At 45.6% G+C, this 22619-nt stretch overlaps 2 protein-coding genes across 4 annotated transcripts in view; one reads left to right on the forward strand and one right to left on the reverse strand.

Moving 5' to 3' along the window:
• Nucleotides 1–10468, reverse strand: part of slc44a1b (solute carrier family 44 member 1b) — a 24573-nt gene extending 14105 nt beyond the window's left edge. For both annotated transcript variants that reach the window (XM_041943908.1, XM_041943906.1), the window contains exons 1-3: nt 10159–10468; nt 9621–9710; nt 4243–4385 (exon numbers count right to left, since the gene is read on the reverse strand). In XM_041943908.1, the coding sequence (XP_041799842.1) occupies nt 4243–4385; nt 9621–9710; nt 10159–10182 (257 nt within the window). In that variant the 5' untranslated portion in view covers nt 10183–10468. The remainder of the gene's footprint in view (nt 1–4242; nt 4386–9620; nt 9711–10158) is intronic.
• A 6301-nt stretch (nt 10469–16769) lies between these two features.
• Nucleotides 16770–22619, forward strand: part of abca1b (ATP-binding cassette, sub-family A (ABC1), member 1B) — a 42271-nt gene continuing 36421 nt past the window's right edge. For both annotated transcript variants that reach the window (XM_041944864.1, XM_041944865.1), the window contains exons 1-3: nt 16770–16816; nt 18838–18962; nt 21151–21244. In XM_041944864.1, the coding sequence (XP_041800798.1) occupies nt 18897–18962; nt 21151–21244 (160 nt within the window). In that variant the 5' untranslated portion in view covers nt 16770–16816; nt 18838–18896. The remainder of the gene's footprint in view (nt 16817–18837; nt 18963–21150; nt 21245–22619) is intronic.

A 22619-nucleotide genomic window follows, 5' to 3' on the forward strand; every position in this document is an offset into this window, starting at 1 on the left:
ACCAACCAGCAACAGGAAACTGGCTCTTTGTACTTTAATCAGTGTTTTCATGTAGACGACAGACACCTTCACTCAGATCGATCAGGTTCACTGAACATTCAGATTAACGATTCCTCAAATAACACAGACAATCAAAGGCCTGGTGGAACTTCACTCTGTTCTAGTTGAATTTATTTATCGTCTTTTTATAGATTGTTCTCGTGTATTTCTTTGATTTATGGAGCTGCTGCAACAAACTCGATCAAGAGAAAGAAAATCTTAATCAACTATTTTGATCATCGATTATTCGAGTCAAGTCTTTTTTTTGAGGGTCCAGTGTGGAGCCTTTAGTGGCATCTAGTGGTGATGTTACAGATTGCAATCAAATGAATACCCCCTGCCTCACCAACATCTGGTGGCTGTCCCTGTCTAGAGTGTTTGGTTTGTCCACTCCGGGCTACTGTAGAAACATGGCGGTGGACTCTGAGGAAGAGGAGCTGCTCCCTCTGTAGATATGAAGGCTCATTCTAACAGAAACACAATGATTCTCGTTTTCAGGCGATTATTAAATAATGACACATTATGAATACTAGATTCCATCTCAACCGATTGATCCCTCTAAATCTAATCAGGTTCCTGCGTCTCAAATACGAGGATTTGCAGGATTTTGACTCAAACGATAATAAATTAAACGAGATGTTTTTTGATTTTAGGTGGTTGGAGGAAGCTGCTTCAGTGCTCCAGGAAGTTGTGATGGAATTGGAGAAATGTCTCCTAAGGGAGACAATGAAGACTAATCTAATCTAATTTAATTTAAATCTACTTTCATTTACCAGATTAATCACCTAATCAAGAAAAAAACGAACAGATTAATCGATGATGAAAAGAATGATGGTGATGTAAATACAGACTAACCTGGTAAACACGTAGAGTTTGATGTAAATTCGGTATAATATTTATTTTACAGTTAGCAGAGATTAGGATTATTAGATGGAAGGGAGCGATTATTCTTTGACACTGACAGCTTCTACTCTTATTCACTGACATAATCCCTCCTTTTCCTGTTTGGCTTTTATTGTGAAAAGTCTGCAGGAAGTGTCGGGTTTCACTGACAGCAGCTTAACAGCGATCAAAGAGAACTGAGAAAGTGAAGAGTTTGGAGTTAATCCCTGAAAACAGCGTCTTCATCAACGTGAGACAGCGAGTCGACACGGACGAAGAACTGTGGTCGTTTACTTTGAGCGAAGGTTCAGCAGAGGACGATTAAAGCTGAGCTGAAAGTCAGAACGACGACGACGACGTGGGAGAGAAGAAACAAAGAGGCTGCAGAGAAGAGATCCAACATCTCCCACGGCAACAAGAATGTGTGAGCACAGCTAAAGCGCACACACCTGCAAACACACACACACACACACACACCTGCCAAAGACACACACACGCCTGCAAACACACCTGCAAACACACACGCACACTCACCTGCCAACACACACACCTGCAAACACACACACACACACACACCTGCAAACACACACACACACACACCTGCCAACAACACACACACACCTGCAAACACACACACACACACCTGCAAACACAGACACACACACACAAACACACACACACACACACACCTGCCAACAACACACACACACACACACACCTGCAAACACACACACACATACACCTGCAAACACACACGCATACACCTGCCAATAAAACACACACACCTGCCTACAACACACACACACACACAAACACACACACACACACCTGCCAAAATCAGTATGTGGTTGTGTTTCTTCTCGTGTGTCCTCTAAAAATGGTCTCATCTCAATAACTGATCAATGATCAATATTCCATTAAACTACAATAAAAGGTTTGTGTGTCAGAACTTTCTTCTTCTTTCCCTTAAATCATCTGACGACCTCTCTCATGTATCTGCTGACCCCCTGGAGGGGCGCGATTCTCAAGTTGGGCCCCACTGAACTAAACTAACTAACTGTTGAAGCAGCCCCACCTGCAGCAGCGCCACCTGCAGCAGCGCCACCTGCAGCGGCTCCACCTGCAGCAGCTCCACCTGCAGCAGCGCCACCTGCAGCAGCGCCACCTGCAGCAGCCCCACCTGCAGCAGCCCCACCTGCAGCAGCGCCACCTGCAGCGGCTCCACCTGCAGCAGCTCCACTTGCAGCAGCTCCAACAGTAAAAAGCTGCTCTAACACTGATGCTTCAGGATTCACAATCTAATAATGTCAGACAGTACTTTTACTTTTACTTTTACTGCTGTGTACTCTGAATTATACTCACTGTTTTCTGGCATAGGGTGGAGATATATTATTAATATATTATGCTGTGGTTGATGGTTTCACCACTTGATGTCGCTGTTGTTGTTTTGGACTGGCCGGGTTCTGCAGTTATCATCTCATCATGATGCTTTGTCTTAAATTATGTTCCGTTGAGTTTTGGTTTGGTGATTAGCTGTTTTTAGCCATTAGCCTGTTTGCTATAGCATAGTGTTCTAACAGGTTTCTAACAGGCCACAGCTGTCCACAGTAAATGACCGTGTACTGAGCGCTGATTAATGCCAGGTGGGAGACACACAGATGTGTCCTGCAGTCCAGATGTGAGTGTCTCAGTGTGATGATGTCACACAGCAGAGACAGATGCAGTCACACAGCTGGAATGTGACAGAACATTAAATCATCTGTGTTTTATCTGCTTGACTTTACTTCAGTTAATCAGCAGAGTACACATCAATAACCAGTAAAAGCAACAGTTAGCAGCAGAGCTAACTGTTAGCAGCAGAGCTAACTTTTAACAGCAGAGCTAACTGTTAACAGCACGGCTAACGCTTAACAACAGAGCTAACAACTAGCAGCATAGTTCACAGTTAACAGCATAGCTAACACTTAACAACAGAGCTAACTGTTAGCAGCACAGCTAACTGTTAACAGCAAGGCTAACGCTTAACAACAGAGCTAACAACCACAGAGCTAACAGCTAGCAGCAGAGTTCACAGTTAACAGCATAGCTAACACTTAACAACAGAGCTAACTGTTAGGAGCACAGCTAACTGTTAGCAGCACAGCTAACACTTCACAACAGAGCTAACAACCACAGAGCTAACAGCTAGCAGCAGAGTTCACAGTTAACAGCATAGCTGACACTTAACAACAGAGCTAACTTTTAGCAGCAGAGCTAACTGTTGGCAGCAGCACTAACGGTTAGCAGTAGAGCTAACAGGTTAAATACCACATTTCATCAGCTGCTTGTGTTCCTGCAGGTGGAGCAGCAGGTAAAAATAGGCCGCTGGAGGCACAATGTGTGTGTGTGTGTGTTTCTGTGTGTCTGTGTGTGTGTGTGTGTGTCTGTGTGTGTCTTTGTGTGTGTGTGTGAGTGTGTGTGTTTCTGTGTGTCTGTGTCTGTGTGTGTCTGTGTGTGTCTGTGTGTGTGTGTGTTTGTGTGTGTTTGTGTGTGTTTGTGTGTGTGTGTGTGTGTGAGTGTGTGTCTGTGTGTGTGTGAGTGTGTGTGTGTGAATGTGTGAGTGTGTGTTTCTGTGTATGTCTGTGTGTGTCTGTGTGTGTGAGTGTGTTTCTGTGTATGTCTGTATCTGTGTGTGTGAGTGTGTGTTTGTGTCTTTCTGTGTATGTCTGTGTGTGTGTGTGTGTGTGTGTGTGTGTGTGTGTGTGTGTGTGTGCCAGCAGGTCTGCTGATGAGTCACAGCTTTGAACAGTCTGTCAGCACAATCAGTTCTGCACATTCCCACAGGACCTCAAACGCACCGTGTGTTCAAGTGCCCGGCTGAGCCAGTCAAACAGTAATACTACAGCGATACTACAGTAACACAATAATACTACAGCAGTACAGTAACCATCTTATTACAGGTTACACACATTAATGCCCAACAAAATACCACTGCACATGAGTATACTGCACAAATACACGAGAAATACTGCTGAAATACACAAAAATATGGCATAATTATACCAAAACATGGGCCAAATACCACGAGAACACAACACCTACCACAGTAATACCCCCAAAAAATACTAAAGCAATACAAAAAAATATTTCACAGAAAGACATTTAAAATACTACAATAAAAAATACCATTGTAATTCACAACAACTTCTCATCCTCTGAAAAACACCACTGCTGTACCCTAACAAATACTGCTGTTACACACTAAAATACCACCATGATACCACCGAATCCCCCAGCAGGCAGCACAGCGGACAGCGGAGGCCAGGTGTGAGCGAGACTTACTTCCTGTCGGTGTGGTCGAGGCCGCTGAGCCGGACGCCTTCGATCTGCTCGTTGCGTTGACCGCAGGTGTTCCCGTAGCTGTCGTATCCAAAGACGAGGCGAGCGGCACCGCCGGTGACAACAGTGAAGCCGCAGATGCTGCCCTGCCGGACGGAAAGACGGAGGACGTTAGTGAAGACAGATGAATTAATATGATGAGGACAAACTGATCAGCAGTGTGTGAATCCGTGTCTCACAGCACGAGACAGACCAGAGACAGACTGACGACTCAAACTACAGGAAGTTTTACTTCCACTGTCACTGCGGGAATGTCGCCAACTTAGTTTGAAATTTGTGTTTTTAGTTTTTTCTGCCTGCACTTTTAGTTCTGGTGTTAACATCAGTCAAAGGAACCGGAGTCTCTCATTCAACAAATGTTTGTATTTGTCCATTTTATTACGCATTGATTTAAGTGTGTTACTATGATTCTGTAGGGTTTTATGTGCATTTATCTAAAGTTTAAGCTAAAGTAATGCAAGAGACGTGTGTTTAAATTTAATTTTCAACATAACATCTCACTTTCAAAACCCAACTCATTCAACACCCTGAACATTTAATATAAAACACAGAAAGAAATGATGTTCTGCCAACTGAAGAAACCGCTGATGGAGACCTTGAAGTTAATTTAAACACAAGATACTTGTGCTCAAAAAGAGGATTCATTCTCAGTGAAGAACCTTGGAGCTCTAATCTGCCTCTATACCTGCCAAAGAGCAGTGATTCCTAACACGTCTCTGGGGGTCATCAGGTGGAAACCTCCCTTCAACAGTGTTTCGCCTACTTAGTCCCACTACACCTCCAGGAGGTTAGGCAGTGAACTCCGGCGTCCCAGAGTCACCCCCCCTAGTGCCAAAAAGAAGAAGATGATACAAAGCAGACCACCACATGACAGCACATGGTGGACAGCATCGCAGCATCGCAGCATCGCAGCATCACAGCATCGCAGCATCGCAGCATCGCAGCATCGCAGCATCATGGCATACAGGACGCTGATGGGAAGACTGAGGTTGGTGTGCCAAGTGCTTCTTGGAAATTAGGAAACGTCAACACACACGAAAGCTCAGTGAGGGAAAAACTCTGTTTCATGACAAACTGAACGATCGACACGTGACTTTTGTAAAGATGAACAGAAAATGAAGCATCACGTCAGCGGCTTGAATGATCCAATCAGAATCAGGATGCAGATGATCAAGTTGAGGAGATTGTAAATGCAATGAACACCATCCAAGTTGACACTGACAATACTTATATAAGATAATACCTGAAACAAAACTAAACTCATGAAACAGGCCTGGACTAAACTGATGGTACCTCAGAAAAGACTGAAAATGATGTGACCGTGGGGACGTGGTCAGTCAAGCTGTGTCCTCTAATTAGCATCACAAGCTTGTAGTCAGTCAGTCGGCCTATTTAAAGGGTTGCAGGTAGTCACTGTGCTGTTGGGTGACACGGTGTGCACCACACTAAACATGGACCAGAGGAAGCCGAGGACAGGTTGTCTCAGGAGATCAGAAAGAGAATTATAGACATGCATGTTAAAGGTAAAGGCTATGAGATCATCTCCGAGCAGCTCGATGTTCCTCTGACTACAGCTGCACATATTCTTCTGACTGTGGCAGCCTCTGCTGATCCTACCGATTCTAATCTGTGGGTGGAGCTGAAACATGCCGCCTTCAAACCGGAGACACCTGGAGCAGCAGCGCCAAAATACCTGCTGAGAGATGCAGGGGTCTCACTGACAGAGGTCCCTCTTCAGTCGTTTGATTGCCTCAATAAAATGTTAAGTTAAGGGAACCATCATTTCAGTCCAGGCCTGTTTCATGAGTTTAGTTTTTAAAATAATTCTATTGAGCCGCGGTCTGATTTTCCTGGTTTACTTTCATAGACTCCCTGAATGCAAACAAGCAGCAGCTTGTTCAGAAGTGATACAGGTAACAAAACCATCACCATCAGCAAAAGGAGGAAATTCAAAGACTCAAGGTGGAAGATCAAATCTTAAAGGCTGAAAGAGAAACTAAAGAGAAGGAACTTGAAGTGGAGAGCGCTAAAAAAAAAAGCTCAGTTTATAGCAGAAAGCGCTGGTAGAAAAATGAGGCTGGAAGGAAAAAGAAGAGAAGTAGAGCGGCTAGAAGAACTCAAAGGACATGATGTTATACAGTGAGGCCACCTGATCAAGACCAAAGCCAACAGAACAAGAACTGTCCAAGAATCAATGAAATAACTTCTGTGCTCAGACTTTCACCACCAGCACCAGTGAGAAGACAAGCATCACGTGCAAAAACAAAGGCCACACTCTACAGATTCAACAGGGTTGAGTTTGAACACATGGAAAAGTTCTAGTCTACGCTTCACTTGATAGTCAAAGCGACACAAGACCCCCCTCAGAAGTTTTCAGATCGGAATATGTAGCCATGAGGACTATAACGAGGCTTGTAAAGGAAGGGAAAAGGTCCTGAAACCAGATCCAGTGAAGCTACACCACTCGAAGAGACGAAGGATGCTGAACAGTTCATCATCCATGTAGAGCAAGAAGAAGCTTCTCAAACAAAAGACAGAGGCACAAAGGAGCCGGTCAGCTGAGCTGCACAAGTTCAACCCATTCCTGGACAGCCATGACATCCTGAGGGTGGGAGGAGGATGGACACAAGCAGCCCTCCATCCCCATGTCCAACACCCAGCTATCCTCCCAAAATGACATCATGTGTCTCGACTGCTGATGAAGCAGCTTCATGAGAAGGTCAACCATCAGGGTCATTGTATGACCATCAATGAAACCCATTCCGATGGGGTCTGGATCCTGGGACGCAGCAGTGAGGTGCTATCATTCGTCTTCAAATGCATTAAATGCAGAAAAATCAGGTGTGATCAAGAACAAAAATGGCCTACCTTCCCCCAGAGAGGACCGAAGCTACTCCTCCGGTTACCTTCAGCGGTATGGACTGCTTCGGACCATTTCATGTTAAAGATGGACGGAGAGAACTGAAGAGATGTGAGCTCCTATTCACCTGCGTGTGTTCACGCAGCATCCAGGTGGAGGTACTGGAGGTGACTGAGAGGATTTGGAAAAGAAGAATTGCAGAAGATCCCTGAATCCAGGTGTGCAAAGCCTGTAGCATCGTACCCAAGAAGGCTGCCACAGGTGCTTCAATGAAGTGCTGAGTAAAGGTCTGAATACTGATGGCAATGTCATATTTCAGTTCTTCCTTTTTAATAAATCTGTAAACATTTCTAAAATTCTCTTTTCACTTTGTCATTATGGCGTACCGAGTGTAGATTAATGTGAAAAAGAGGATTCAAACAATTGTAGCAAGAAAAGTGAACGGGGTCTGACTACTTCCTGAATGCACTGTATATATATACATATTTAGAACACGGCACTCTTAAATACTCAATTCTGATTGGTCAATCGCCAAAACTGAGCAGCATTTCTTTCTCGACAGACGGCCGCCTGCTCAGTCAGAGACTAAAGGGTCAGTCCCTTAATAACTAATCACCAGCTGATCTGAGTGGTTAATACGGAGCTTTTTCAGGACATTACTTTGAATTTGTTTGGACAAAACTCTCGACATGTAGCTGGAGAAGACATGTCCCCAGCAAAAAAGACAAGAAAAGTAAAGAACAACGCTGGACCGACAGGAGGACCGTCAGGAGGACCAACAGGAGACACAAGAGACTTGAGGACACAGAGACTGAGCAGACTGAAGAGGACAGACAGGAAGAACACAGCATGGACGATGGACCTGCTAAAAGACTGGAGACAAAACTGGAGACAGATTTTTAATGTTTGAACACAGAAATCAGCTGCAGGACTTTTATCCATCAGACAAAATAACAGAAACCAAACTCTGTCTCCAGCTCCGTCCCTCTCAGGTCTGGGATGTCCCGTCACGTCTCCACATGTCACATGATTCCTCTGAATGACTGTAAAGAAATCAGTTTCCTGCTCACAGTGAGAGTCGGCTCGATTTAAATCAATTAAATATGTTTTATTTGTGTCTCATTATTGAATGTTTTAGTCGTCAGCAGAGTTCTCAGAGGGATGATAGTGAGCAGGTTCCTATGGAGAAATAAACATCACTATACATTATCCCTAACACATAAGATCTAAATAACTTCAATGTCCATCCAATCTGTCTCATCTGTCTCCCTCCCTCTCTCTGTGTCTCTCTCTCTCTGTCTCTCTGTGTCTCTCTCTGTGTCTCTGTCTGTCTCTCTCTGTGTCTGTCTGTGTCTCTCTGTGTCTCTCTCTGTGTCTCTCTCTGTGTCTCTGTGTCTCTCTCTGTGTCTCTCTCTGTGTCTCTGTCTGTCTCTCTCTGTGTCTCTCTCTGTGTCTCTCTCTGTGTCTCTGTCTGTGTCTCTCTGTCTGTGTCTCTCTGTCTGTGTCTCTCTGTCTCTCTCTGTGTCTCTCTCTGTTTAAAAGTAGAACGTGTACGCCTCAGAGCACCCAGCCATCCTGAACACTATGAGGTCAGCATGTGACGATGATGATGTCACACCGGTAACAATTCACCAATCGACAGCTGTCCAACCAGCACTCAGCAACAACACACAGCTGTTTGTTTCAGGCTGGAACTTTAAACTTTCTCTATTAAATGTCTCCACTGATGAACTCAGCCAACACGTCAACCTGAGTTACCATTATCACCATCATCGGCATCATCATCATCATCATCATCATCACCATCATCATCACCATCAGCATCATCATCAGCATCATCATCACCACCATCATCATCATCACCACCATCATCAACATCATCACCATCATCATCACCATCAGCATCACCATCAGCATCATCATCGCCATCATCATCACCATCAGCATCATCATCGCCATCATCATCAACATCATCACCATCAGCATCATCATCACCACCATCATCAGCATCATCATCACCATCAGCATCATCATCATCGCCATCATCATCACCACCATCATCAGCAGCAGCAGTTTCATCATCATTATCATCATCAGCATCAGCATCATCATCAGCATCATCATCACCACCACCATCATCACCATCAGCATCATCATCACCATCATCACCATCATCAGCATCATCATTAGCATTAATGTTGGCAGCAGTCACGCTCTTCCTTCAGGAAATGATCGTGGATCACGTGATTAGCCTTCGTTAGCTTCACTGTCAGACTGGACTCAGCTGCTGATTATTCACTTGATGATCTTCCTTTACTCAAACAGGAAGTCGTCACATGCTGCTGTTATTGTCCCTGCTGGATGAACAGTTTCAGATGGATGTGAGACCATCTGGAGCAGCTGGATCAGGTCTCACAGAGAAATAAAGGATTATTATCAGAATGAGGCGCAGTGTGGTTACCATGCCGACGCAGAAGACGGTGAAGAGCAGGAACCAGGGCAGGTCTGTGCAGCTCCGGTCCTCCAGCGGTCTCCATTCTCTCTTTGTCCTCTGAAACACACACAAACACACGGTCACCCCGGGACCACAGCCGGGCCTGCGGGACCGGGCCGAGCCGAGCCGAGCCGGTCCACACGCACATTCTCAGCCTGTCCCCGGCCTGTTAGCTCGGCTCGGCCCGGTTCTCATCACCAACCACATCACAAAGCTGCACGATCAACCGGAGCGGCTGTTTACCGGGAGCAGCAGAGAGCTGAGCGGTGCGGTGACACGACGGTCCCGTTAACAGGCCCCGGTAACCCGCCCGTCCCCGGGACGAGCTAATTGGATTACAGCTCCTGGCTTTAATCCCAACTCGGCCCTCTCTGCTCCCCGGGACCGGCTTCCCTTTCACGGTGAAAAATAAACACGCACCGGTGCTCTGCTGAAGGGCACCGGGGGGTGGAGGAGGGGGGAGGACGGTACCGAGCGGAATCTGACCGGGCCGGGCCGTTCTTACCTCCGCGCTACCGCAGCATCCCATTGCAGTCAGGGTGGACGTGCCCGGAGCTTCACGGAGCTTCACGGAGCTTCAGCTCAGCAGCTGCGGGGTCTGGAGCCCGACAGGCGGGGGGAAGAGACGGACAGCCCCGCGCGCTCTGCCTGCATGCACTCACTGCGCAGCGGCGCGATCCCGGAGGCCGAGCCCGGAGCGGAGACGGTCCCGACGGTCAGACTGAGCGGTCCGGCCTGCTGAGCATGCTACTGTCGGTGCCTCCTCCGGTTACCGTACCGAGCGGGGATTAACGTCCGAGGATTTGTCCGCCACACTTCCTGGTGGGCCGTCAGGTGCAGCGGCCATTCATCTCATTGCGCATGCGCAATGAGTGCTCGTGCTGAGGCGGAGAAGCCGCGCAACAAAACATTTGACCGGCGGAGCTGCAAGTGTAATACCCAGCGTGACCACTGAGTGAAGTCTAATGATAGGATGGCGCTGTTTCCACTGCTGAGAACAATTTTTACAACTTCAAATCAAATGACTGACTGTAGCATAAAAATAATTACCAGCGTTTTTAACATGTAGTTTTATTCATTAAGGTTCCAGCAGAACCGTAATGTGTGTGTGCTGGTATATTATTATAATTGTTATTATTATTATTGCATTATTTTCTGCCAGTGGCTCATCTTGCTGTTGGCTGGAATGAGCCAGAAACATGAAACTCTGCCCAGTAACTGTAAGATGTGCATGTGCTTCCCAAGAAAAATGAGCCCAATCGACCAGATGGTGGCGCTCTAATTGAGGCCCAAAAACGCCCCTCACACTGTGAGTCTGATTGACCTGAAATTGGACACACATGTCCAGCTCAATGTGCTCTACAAAAAGCCTCATGGACCATAAAAGTCCACCATGATGGATTTGAATGACTTGAGAAACAGTAGTATGAGCAGAACTTGTTGGATATGACTCAGATGCACATTTCTATTATAAATGAGCAAGATCACTGGATAAACATGGACATTTCCAATATCTCATTAGCGATTTGTCCAATCCTCATAGTCCTGGCTCCATATCTTCAGGTGTGATTCAGTGTTTATGATCCGGAGGTATGAACAAAAATCAAGTGGGCGTGGCCTATCACATATTTGCTCATAACTCAAGATGCCTTTGAGCGACCCTGGTTGAACTCACTGGAGACGTCTTGTTGTCCCTCCTGAGTGTTCACACTGATTTTCTTTCACATCGGATGAAGTGGGGGCAGACGGAGGAGCTCTGAGCGTGCAGTTATTGAAATGCTGCAGCTTTGTGATGATGAAAGCGTGTGATTGGTCTCCTTCTTGAAGGCTGGAACCTGGAATCACGGCTTGTGGCTGCAGCGTTTGCTTTTACCTGCTTGTAGTTTTATTTTGGTATTTTTATTCACCACTTGACCAAATGAGAATATTTGCAGATTAACATTTCCTTGTGGGATCATCTGAGAAGTTTCTGAGTTCTCGTATCATTTTTCATTAAACGAATTATTAATCTTGCAGTTTGTTTTCTTTTAAACTGTCTTGAAGTCGGAGATGAGGTTACTGCTTTCAGATGTCTCTGCAGAACATTTCTGCTCATTTTGGTTTGACTTTGGTCCATTTTCTGACACACTTGTGTACTCACAGCTGCTTGTAATGTATGTACATTGTTCTGTACTTGGAGTGTACAGTGAGTCAGTGAAGGGAGTATTTTTACTTTGTTGTACTGCTACTTTTAAACCTCAGAGCCAGAAGTATCCAAATCATATAGTCCTGCACTCTTACTTAAATAAAAGAACAAAAGTTTTAATAACAAACAATTTTATCCAAGTATTCAAACTACTACTAGTGAAGCCTGCGTGTGTGTTGCATCGTGTTACTGATACATTATTATTAGTACACAGGTAAGTGATACTTTAAGGTTGGAATTAGTTGGTCTCATCTTAAATTCTATTATTAAACTCATCGTGTTTTATATTGAATATCTGAGAACAAACTGCAGCTCAGTCACAACCTTACTATAAAGTAGCATTAAAAGATGGAAAAAACTTGAGTAAAATACAACTACTTCAATTTTTTAAGTACAATACTTAAAAATTTAAAGTACTTTACTTTTATCCAGATCGTTGTCAATGTCTGACCAGTAAAACCAGTAAAACCAGTGATCTCTCAAACATCCTTTACCTTCTTCCTGAGCTGAACCTGCTGCTGAGAGCTTGAGGACAGACGCTTCGGGTCCATGTTCCTGGAGAGTCCTGGAGAGTCCTGCAGAGTCCTGGAGAGTCCTGGAGAGTCCTGCAGAGTCCTGGAGAATCCTGGAGAGTCCTGCAGAGTCCTGGAGAGTCCTGCAGAGTCGTGGAGAATCCCGGAGAGTCCTGCAGAGTCCTGCAGAGTCCTGGTGTTCCTGTCAGACTGAGGACAGCAGCGACGTGGGTCTGATCAGCTGCAGAGGACAGAGAGCTTTTGTCTTATTGTTTACTGTTGTACCAGGCTGAACACTGTGTGTGTGTGTGTGTGTGTGTGTGTGTGTGTGGACATAAATCTGTTTACACTGTCACGTTGTGGGGACTAAAATGCAGATCTGCAGAATGTAAAGCCTTAAATTTTAGAGTGAAAACTTGGATTTAGGTTTTGGGAAGTCTCCAGGAAATAAAGTCTATGTAATGTGACGGAATCATGACACTGTGTGTGTGTGTGTGTGTCTGTTGGTGTATGTGTGTGTGTGTGTGCGTGTGTGTGTTACTTAATGTGTCTGTTACTGTGTCTGTGTGTGTGTTGTGAGTGTATGTGCGTGTGTATTTCTGCATGTGTTACTGTGTGTGTGTTACTCTGTGTGTGTTACTGTGTGTGCGTGTGTGTGTGTGTTTCTGTGTGTGTGTGTGTGTGTTACTGTGTGTCCGTGTGTGTGTGCGTGTCTGTGTGTGTGTGTGTTACTGTGTCTGTGAGTGTGTGTGTGTGTGTGTTACTGTGTGTGCGTGTGTGTGTTATTGTGTGTGCGTGTCTGTGTGTGTGTGTGTTACTGTGTCTGTGTGTGTGTTGTGAGTGTATGTGCGTGTGTATTTCTGCATGTGTTACTGTGTGTGTGTTACTCTGTGTGTGTTACTGTGTGTGCGTGTGTGTGTGTGTGTTTCTGTGTGTGTGTGTGTGTTACTGTGTGTCCGTGTGTGTGTGCGTGTCTGTGTGTGTGTGTGTGTGTGTTACTGTGTCTGTGAGTGTGTGTGTGTGTGTGTTACTGTGTGTGCGTGTGTGTGTTATTGTGTGTGCGTGTGTGTGTGTGTGTGTGTGTGTGTTACTGTGTGTGCGTGTGTGTGTTATTGTGTGTGCGTGTGTGTGTCTGTGTGTGAGCGTGTCTGTGTGTGTGCGTATGTGTGTGTGTGCGTGTCTGTCTGTGTGTGTGTGTGTGTGTGTTATTGTGTGTGCGTGTGTGTGTCTGTGTGTGTGCGTGTCTGTGTGTGTGCGTATGTGTGTGTGTGCGTGTCTGTGTGTGTGTGTGTGTGTGTGTGTGTGTGTGTGTGTGTGTTGCAGACCATCACTGGCCCCCTGACCATCTGATCCTATAGCAGCAGGACTCGGATCTGGTCCAAGGTGAGTCTGAGCCCTCACTGTGATTTTTATAATCTCACACAGGTGAAAAAAGAAATCTAGTTTAGGTGGGAGTTAAAGGACAGACCCTGAAGGTGGAACACCACATCATCTCCTTTCCTCACCTGTCACTTGTCCTCACCTGTCCCTCTCCTTATCTGTCCCTCTCCTCACCTCTCCCTCCCCTCTCCTCACCTGTCTCCTCTCCTCCCCTCTCCTCACGTGTCTCTCTTCTCTCCTCACCTGTCTCCTCTCATCACCCGTCCCCTGTTCTCACCTGTTCCTCTTTTCTCCTCACCTGTCCTTCTCCTCACCTGTACCCTTACCTCACCTGTCACTCTCCTCACCTGTCACTCTCCTCACCTGTCCCTCTCCTCATCTGTCCCTCTCCTTACCTGTCCTTCTCCTCACCTGTCCCTCTCCACACCTGGTACAAGTCTTCCATAGCAGTCGTGAAGGACTGACACTCTTCCTCATCAGGACGTTATCTGTCTTCATGTTTTATTTCTTTCTGGATGAAAATGTCACATTTACAGTAAATCTTTGCTCTGTGAACGTCACCGCTCTGACAGCCGTCTGTAAAGATGGAAAACAGGTTTGGTGGTGCAGTTTGAGGGAGGCTCGATGCTCGATGTGGTCACCGAATACCTTTTCTGTCAAAGTAATGAAACGTGATCCACAGTTTAGGCACAATGAAGCCTGTTAACATTAAGAAATGTGTAAAAAAACTGTGATTCAGAGTTTTTCTGAAGGACACAAGCAGACAGTGAATAAAACAATAAACTGCAGACTGACCCAGAACCAGCGAAGGAAGAGGGCTTCCAGTCCAGAGTGTTCAGCCTCATGAAAACACATATTAACCCTCCAACATCTACACCATCAACACAATCTTTTCATTCTGTAAATCAATCAATCAATCAAAATGTATTTATACAGCACTTTACAACACTCAAGGTGACCAAAGTGCTTTCCAGTTAAAAACAAACAGTGAAATTAGAAATGGAAAACAGATTAAAAGAAAGCAACAAAAGAACACATATCAGGGAAATAAAAACAGATTAAATGCAAATAAAATAAGATTTGATAAAAGAAAATAAAATAAAATGTCACCACATTGCTGTGTATTAAAAGCCAGCCTAAAAAGATATGTTTTGAGCCGAGTTTTGAAGAGGCCAAAGTCTGTGACGGTGTGCATCTGTAAAGTCAGATCACTGATGTCAATTGGAGCTGGATGCAGTTTTATGTTTGTCCACTAGAGGTCAGTCCAACACACCGTCAGAGTCTCAGTCCTCTTGAGTTCTCACTGTGGTTATCACTGTTTTTTATGTGTCAAGCAGCTAATTTCTCCAAACTAAATTAATCAGAACAGCTGATCTGCAGTCAGATGCTTCACACTGTGCAGAGACAACAGCCTGAAAAAGGAAATCAGATCGCTGAGAGAGCAGAAACTGTGTGTCAGAGTGCAAAATAACAAAAACATGACTTCATGTTTCAGCACAAGCACTTTCCTCACGTCCTCATGCAGACTGATTCAGCAGGGATTGAAACCCACAACCTTCATACAGAAAGAAAAGAAAAGAAAAGAAAAGAAAAGAAAAGAAAAAAAAAAAAAAGAAAAGGCAACAACCAACAGACAACCAGGAGACGACCAGTAGACATTTGTATACTGTAGTTGGTCATTGTGTCACTCTTTTCCAGTAACTAGTGGCTCTTTTGTCCAACTAGTTCCAGCAAAGGCCTGACTAGTGACACTGTGTGCCGCACTAGTAGCACTAAAGTCCCAACTAGTCAGCTTTAGTCCAGTACGTCTAGTGCAGCGCAGGGCAATACTAGTCTAGTCTGGACTTCTGTTGGAACTAGTTGGACAAAAGAGCCACTAGTTGCTGGAAAAGAGTAACTAGTAAGAGTTTTTGTTCAACTAGTACAACACAATGACCAACTAGTGCTGAAGAACACTGAACTAGTGGAAGAAATTGCAGTCTGATATGAGGGATGTGGAAAAAATGCTCAAATCCATAGAGTAAAAGTTGTTGTAGTAGTTGTAGTGGTGTTAGTAGAAGTTGTAGTAGTACTCGTGGTGGGAGTTGTAGTAGTTGTACTTGTAGTCTTATTTACCTGCAGTCTACGTCACTCTGTCGATGTTCCCACATCAGTTAAATCACAGTGGAAAGTCTTTTATTATGAAACATGACGTCCTGCTGTTCAGTGACCGACAGTAACCTCCCCGTCCGACGGCTGTGTCAACTTCCGCTCACTAACACCGGAAGTACGGCCAGCGTTCACCTTACAAAATAAAGACCAGGGCAGCCGGTCTGTGATGTGAATGTGTTTATCATAGAAAACTTAATGAAGTCTAGATCTGTTTCGTTATGAATCCACATCTTAGAAGTGCTGAGTTACTTTTCAACCCGTATTATTGTTATTTATAGAGACTGATTTCATCAATTCAACAGCAGCCTTTAAAACCTGATACCTGTGATAGTAATACCCTTTAATACTAACAGATACTGAGGGGGTGTTAATGTTACTGTTAAAAATGAAAACGCTAAGTAACTGTCAGCTATCTTTAGCTAGCTATGTAGCGACAGCAGCTACACGGATAAGACATGCAGGTTTAGACAGATAAGTAATGCTATATGTAAAATAAATAAATATATTTTATTATTAATACAAAAAATACGTTCACAAGAATGTAAAATAATGATATATCCTGTTTGTGTGTGTGTGTGTGTGTGTGTGTGTGTGTGTGTGTGTGTGTGTGTGTGTGCACATGACGTGGGCAGCTTTGTCTCTTAGTTTGGTCAAAGTTTCAAGTCAATTGAAAAAGCAGGAAACATTGGAGTGACCTTTAACTGCGTTAGCTGTCATACACGTGTTCTCTGGAAGAACAACAGCCGCTAACAGTCAGGGGGAAAGTCTGCGGGCCGGTGCTTTATTTTGAAGTGTCTGAGCGGAAGCAGTGTGAGTCATCGTCGTGCCTGCGGGGGCTTTTTGTCCCGCAGCTGCAGTTGATGCGGGATCAGATGCTGCTGAGAGGAGGCGCAGGAAGACGGAGGCTCTGAGGCTGACAAGCGACACCGACACCGGTATGTAACCTTTACCTGCCGTTAGTTCACCTGTACTCCACTTTCTCTCACCTGTAAGTCACTTCATTCAGTGTTCCGCTGCTGAGGGGGGGCTGAATGTGAGTTAAAGTCTCTTCCAGTGGAAACTCGTTACTGTCCGGCTTTCATGTGGAGCTGAAACTTGTTTCTTTAGAGAGTCGTTCAGGATTTGACGCCTTTCTTCTTCTTCTTCTTCGTCTTCTTGATTAAACACCGGAAAGTTTCGCCGAACCTCACAGAGACAGAAAGAACTCGAACCCTTCAAGTTAAAAAGACGACGAAGCAAAGAAACGCGAAGTCTGAAAGTGTGATGAAGCAGAAATATCCGAAACACACTTTAACGATCCACCGCGCGTCGTTTCCAGCGTCTCTGTGGAAGATTGATCCTTTCTCTGGTCATTAAGACTCAAAGTTCCAGAGGAGACCCCTCAGTCCTTTAGTCCTCCAGTCCTCCAGTCCTTTAGTCTTTCAGTCCTTCAGTCCTTTAGTCCTTTAGTCCTTCAGTCCTCCAGTCCTTTAGTCCTTCAGTCCTTTAGTCTTTCAGTCCTTCAGTCCTTCAGTCCTTTAGTCCTTCAGTCCTCCAGTCCTCCAGTCCTTTAGTCTTTCAGTCCTTCAGTCCTTTAGTCCTTTAGTCCTTCAGTCCGTCAGTCCTCCAGTCCTCCAGTCCTTTAGTCCTTCAGTCCTCCAGTCCTTCAGTCCTGGTCCATCTCGAACATCACTAACAGTTCAGGTCAGTTACAGTCAGTGATTAAAGGTCTGACTGAAGGATGTTCAAAGAAAAGGCTCATTTCACATTTTCTATTTCAGAATATTAGAATATTAGAATATATCTAATATATATTATATAATATGTATTATATCATATATAATATAAATATAAATATATACAAGCAGCAGTGATTGATGAAGGAATCACAGTTCAGTACAGACCAGAACTAGAACCAGAAACATGTTCATCATCCGACTTTAGAGGGTCCCTGTGAGGGTCCCTGTGAGGGTCTCTGTGAGGTCCCTGTGAGGGTCTCTGTGAGGGTCTCTGTGAGGTCCCTGTGAGGGTCCCTGTGAGGTCCCTGTGAGGTCCCTGTGAGGGTCTCGGGTTGTCCCTGTCTGGGTCTCTGCAGCTCTTTGTCTGATTCTGATCAAACAGCTGATCTCATCATCATCTTCATCATCATCACCACAGCTCCTCTCTTAGAGTTCAAGGACGTGTGTGTGTGTGTGTGTGTGTGTGTGTGTGTGTGTGTGTGTGTGTGTGTGTGTGTGTGTGTGTGTGTGTGTGTGTGTGTGTGTGTGTGAGAGAGAGAGAGAGGTGTGATTACCCCTCCCCCCCCTCACTCAATCATTCAGAGTGTTTCCTGTGTTGTGGATGAAGGAAGAGCAGCTCTCTGTCATCAAAGTGTGTAAACGAGTGTGTCTGTGTGTTGGGGGGGGGTCCAAATGCATTTACACACTTGCAAATACACTAACCCCCCCTGCCCCCCCGGTCTCCTCTCAGCGTCTCTCTGTGTGGGATTCAGCCTGTTATTGATCAGGATCAGATGAAGGCCTCAGCTGATGGCTCTGTGTTCTTCGGTGTTGTAACGAGGACAGAGTGCAGGAATTATCACGGCTGGAAATGTGCCAGACGTGCATAAAAAGATCTGATTCAGGATCAGATTGAATCATGTCACACTGTATATCAGCTCTGTATCAGCCTCACATGAATGCTGGCTCTGTATATTTATTGTTCTGTGTATCAAGTGGAATGTGATGAAGAGATGATCAGAAAAAAGATGCTCTGTGTGTGTTAATATACCTGTTTTCATCCTAAAACTCAGTATTATATACTGCAGTATCATTTGTATATTGACTGAACAGTTAGTGACATTAATAACGGTGGATAATGTGAACCCGATCAGCAGCCTCGGTGTCAGACCGCCGACCCCCCTTCAGTCTGAGGAGGGGCCCAATAACTGCTTTGACCTTTGACCCCTCTGACGGCTCAACCTGTCTGTGTGATGCAGAGCGAGCGGCGGCTGACACTCATTCAGGCTGAGAGAGAGACGGAGACAGAGAGAGAGACATGTCCGTCTCTACACAGCTGGGTCTGTTGCTGTGGAAGAACTTCACCTACAGACGCCGACAGACGGTCAGTCACTCACCTCACACACTTCATTTATTTCACTTCACTCACTTCATTCACTTTATTCACTTTATTTTCTTCACTCACGGAAGGAAAACAGCAAATCTTGGTCCCCCCCCCCCCCCAAGTCTGCTGATTGTACAGATATGCAGTGCTGCAGGTGTTTTACAGTTTGCAGTTTCTTGGCGGCAGCGTCCATATTTGAAACTTTGTTTACTGTCATGGCGACGACTTTGTGCTCTGTCAGAGTCAGCTGTGTGGGTGGATGTGTGATGGGTGGATGTGTGGTGGGTGGATGTGTGGTGGGTGGATGTGTGATGGGTGGATGCGTGGTGGGTGGATGCGAGTGGGTGGATGTGTGATGGGTGGTGGGTGGATACAGATGTGGAAGTAAACAGGGTAAAGAGGTTCCACCTAGAATAATCAGTTGAGGTGTGGGCGATCTTTAGACCTCGTCGTCAGGCGGCTCTTTCCTGCTCCCCACCCCCGCCCAGCAGAGCGCCGCTGCACTCAGCCATCGGTTCATTTAACATTAAATAAACTCACGTTAATGAAACGACCTGTCGAGCAACCAGAGAAGGAAGTTCCCGCTCTTTCTCGTTCAGTTTCCATCTGCAGAAGTTCTTCTTCAGAACGCTTTCCTCTCGTCTCCACAATAACCCCCCCCCCCATAAACTGCTGACACTCTGACCCAAACAGCTGCTCTGTGGTGTAGTACAGCGTGCAGCATGCGTAGGAATACAGGAGTTCTACGGCTGAGGAAATATAGAGCCGCCTGACTGCCAGTAAATCAGGACGTACAGCGAACACCACCGGCGTTGTAGCTGCTGTCCTCAATGGATCTGTGGCGATGTGCAGTGATCTGTTGTGATCTATAGAGATCTGCAGTGATCTGCTGTGATCTGTTGTGATCTATAGAGATCTGCAGTGATCTGTGGTGATCTATAGAGACCTGCTGTGATCTGTGGTGATCTATAGAGATCTGCAGTGATCTGTGGTGATCTATAGTGATCTGTGGTGATCTATAGTGATCTGTGGCGATCTTCAAAGATCTGAAGTGATCTGTGGTGATCTATAGTGATCTGTGGTGATCTACAGAGATCTGAAGTGATCTGTGGTGATCTATAGAGATCTGTGGTGATCTGTAGAGATCTGCAGTGATCTGTGGTGAGCTGCAGTGATCTGTGGTGATCTATAGAGATCTGCAGTGATCTGTGGGGATCTGTAGAGATCTGCAGTGATCTACAGAGATCTGCAGTGATCTGTGGTGATCTATAGTGATCTGCGTTGAACTTTGCTCATGTGTGGTGATCTGTTATCTGTGGTTATCTGTAGAAATCTGAGGTGATCTGTGGTCATCCGTACTGAGTCAGTGTGAAGGAGGTCAAAGGTCAGGACCACGGCGTCCTGATAACAGCTGAGGCATCATGGGAGAACGGTCTCTCTTCTCTGCTGAGACATAATCTGTAACAAATCACACAAGTTCAAACCATTCAATACTTCTTTTTCTGTTGATTATTTCAACATAAAGATCTTTATAAAGATCTCCATACCTGCACCTTACAGAATAAACTAATCATCTCATGTCCTCCCCATACTGTTGAGTTACTCACCAATGAAAAAGTATTTTTTGGCATATTTTCAGTATTGGTTGAGGTTTCTTCCCTCCACACTGTCAGTACTCGTTTGTTTTTTCCACTGTCAGCTCAGATTGTTGTACTCAGTGTGAGTCAACATGGTGGAAAGGATCCTACAGAGACGGAGCTTTTTGTTACAGAGGAAGATCCTTCTTGTTAAACCAGCTGTTATATCTCTCTGTTGAAAGCCACCAGACTCCATTCACAGAAACAGTGATTTAACGTAGAAAACACACTTCATTCAATCTGACAGAAACAATATAAAACTCATCAAACCGGTTCATCTGTCACTGATCCAACAATCGTCACTAACTCTGGTTGGTTAAATAAACCACGTCAGGATCCATCGGCAGCTGGAGCGTCTTCTGCTCTCTGTGAGTCTGAAGCCGATCGATCGACGACTCCTCATCTATTATGAATGACTTCAAGAAATAAAGACGTGAAGCTGCTTCCTGTTTCACAGGAGGAACTGTGTGTGTGTGCGCGTGTGTGCGCGTGCGCGCGTGTGCGTGCATGCGTGTCTTACTAATGGTTTCCTGTCTCTTCCTGTCCCTCAGCTTCAGCTCCTGGTAGAGATCATCTGGCCGCTCTTGATCTTCTTCATCCTCATCGCCGTGCGGCTGAACTACCCTCCCTACGAACAGCATGAGTGTGAGTTCAATAACATTTATTCTTCAGATCAGAGCTGCAGCTCACAGTTAATGTTGTTATTGATAAATCTACCAGCTGATTTAACTCAGGTGGATCAGGTGGATCAGATGGATCAGGTGGATCACCTCTGTAGCTGATGTCATGAACCTGGATTTGTGTTGATTGTCAGACGACGACCATAAAATAATTCTGAAAATGAATAACAATGAAAATTAAAGCCGTCTTTCTGCCTGCTCACCTGTCTGCCTGCTCACCTGTCTGTTTACTGTGACTGGTTGGTTACCTGTCTGTCTCCTCACCTGTCTGTCTCCTCACCTGTCTGTTTACTGTGACTGGTTGGTTACCTGTCTGTCTCCTCACCTGTCTGTCTCCTCACCTGTCTGTCTCCTCACCTGTCTGTTTACTGTGACTGGTTGGTTACCTGTCTGTCTCCTCACCTGTCTGTCTCCTCACCTGTCTGTTTACTGTGACTGGTTGGTTACCTGTCTGCCTCCTCACCTGTCTGCCTCCTCACCTGTCTGTCTCCTCACCTGTCTGTCTCCTCACCTGTCTGTCTCCTCACCTGTCTGCCTGCTCACCTGTCTGTCTCCTCACCTGTCTGCCTGCTCACCTGTTTGTTTACTGTGACTGGTTGGTTACCTGTCTGTCTCCTCACCTGTCTGCCTGCTCACCTGTTTGTTTACTGTGACTGGTTGGTTACCTGTCTGTCTCCTCACCTGTCTGCCTGCTCACCTGTTTGTTTACTGTGACTGGTTGGTCACCTGTCTCTCTCCCTGTTGCTCAGGTGTTTCACGGTGGACAGACGTCTCTGCTGAAGCACCTGGAGACGTGAACGTGGACACAAATCGTTTTCACTGAGTTTGTTTGGACGTGGGGGGTTTGTGTTCACGTGACTGACGTGGTCAGAATATTAGGAACCCCTGTGAATATGACTCGGTTCAGTACACCAGCATGGCTAACTGAACTGAGCTTAACTGAGTTTGATACTGACAGGAAGAGCCAGGTGCATGCTGGGAGGAGTTTTGCAGGTATGCAGAGTTGATGTGAAGGTCCAGCTGTCCTGATTACGCCTGAAGCCTGTTTACCGCTGCAGAAACGTCCCGCTGCTGAATGATCTGCTTTAAACGCCTCATGTTGATTTATCTGCAGTTTACGGCTCTTTATCACGGGGGTGTAATGTGATTATCAGATCCAGTGAAGGTCACAGAGCTGCTCTCAGGTCAGATAAAGTCAAGAGAGAGTTACATAACCACGTCTCCAACCTGCAGCGGGATCAGCTCCGCTTCAGCCACGATTCAGCTTCAGCAGCGGGGTCTGTTCCAGAGCTGGAGGGGTCTGTTATAGAGCTGGAGGGGTCTGTTCCAGAGCTGGAGGG

Source organism: Chelmon rostratus, chromosome 9, assembly GCF_017976325.1.
Source record: "Chelmon rostratus isolate fCheRos1 chromosome 9, fCheRos1.pri, whole genome shotgun sequence".
NCBI lineage: Eukaryota > Metazoa > Chordata > Actinopteri > Chaetodontiformes > Chaetodontidae > Chelmon > Chelmon rostratus.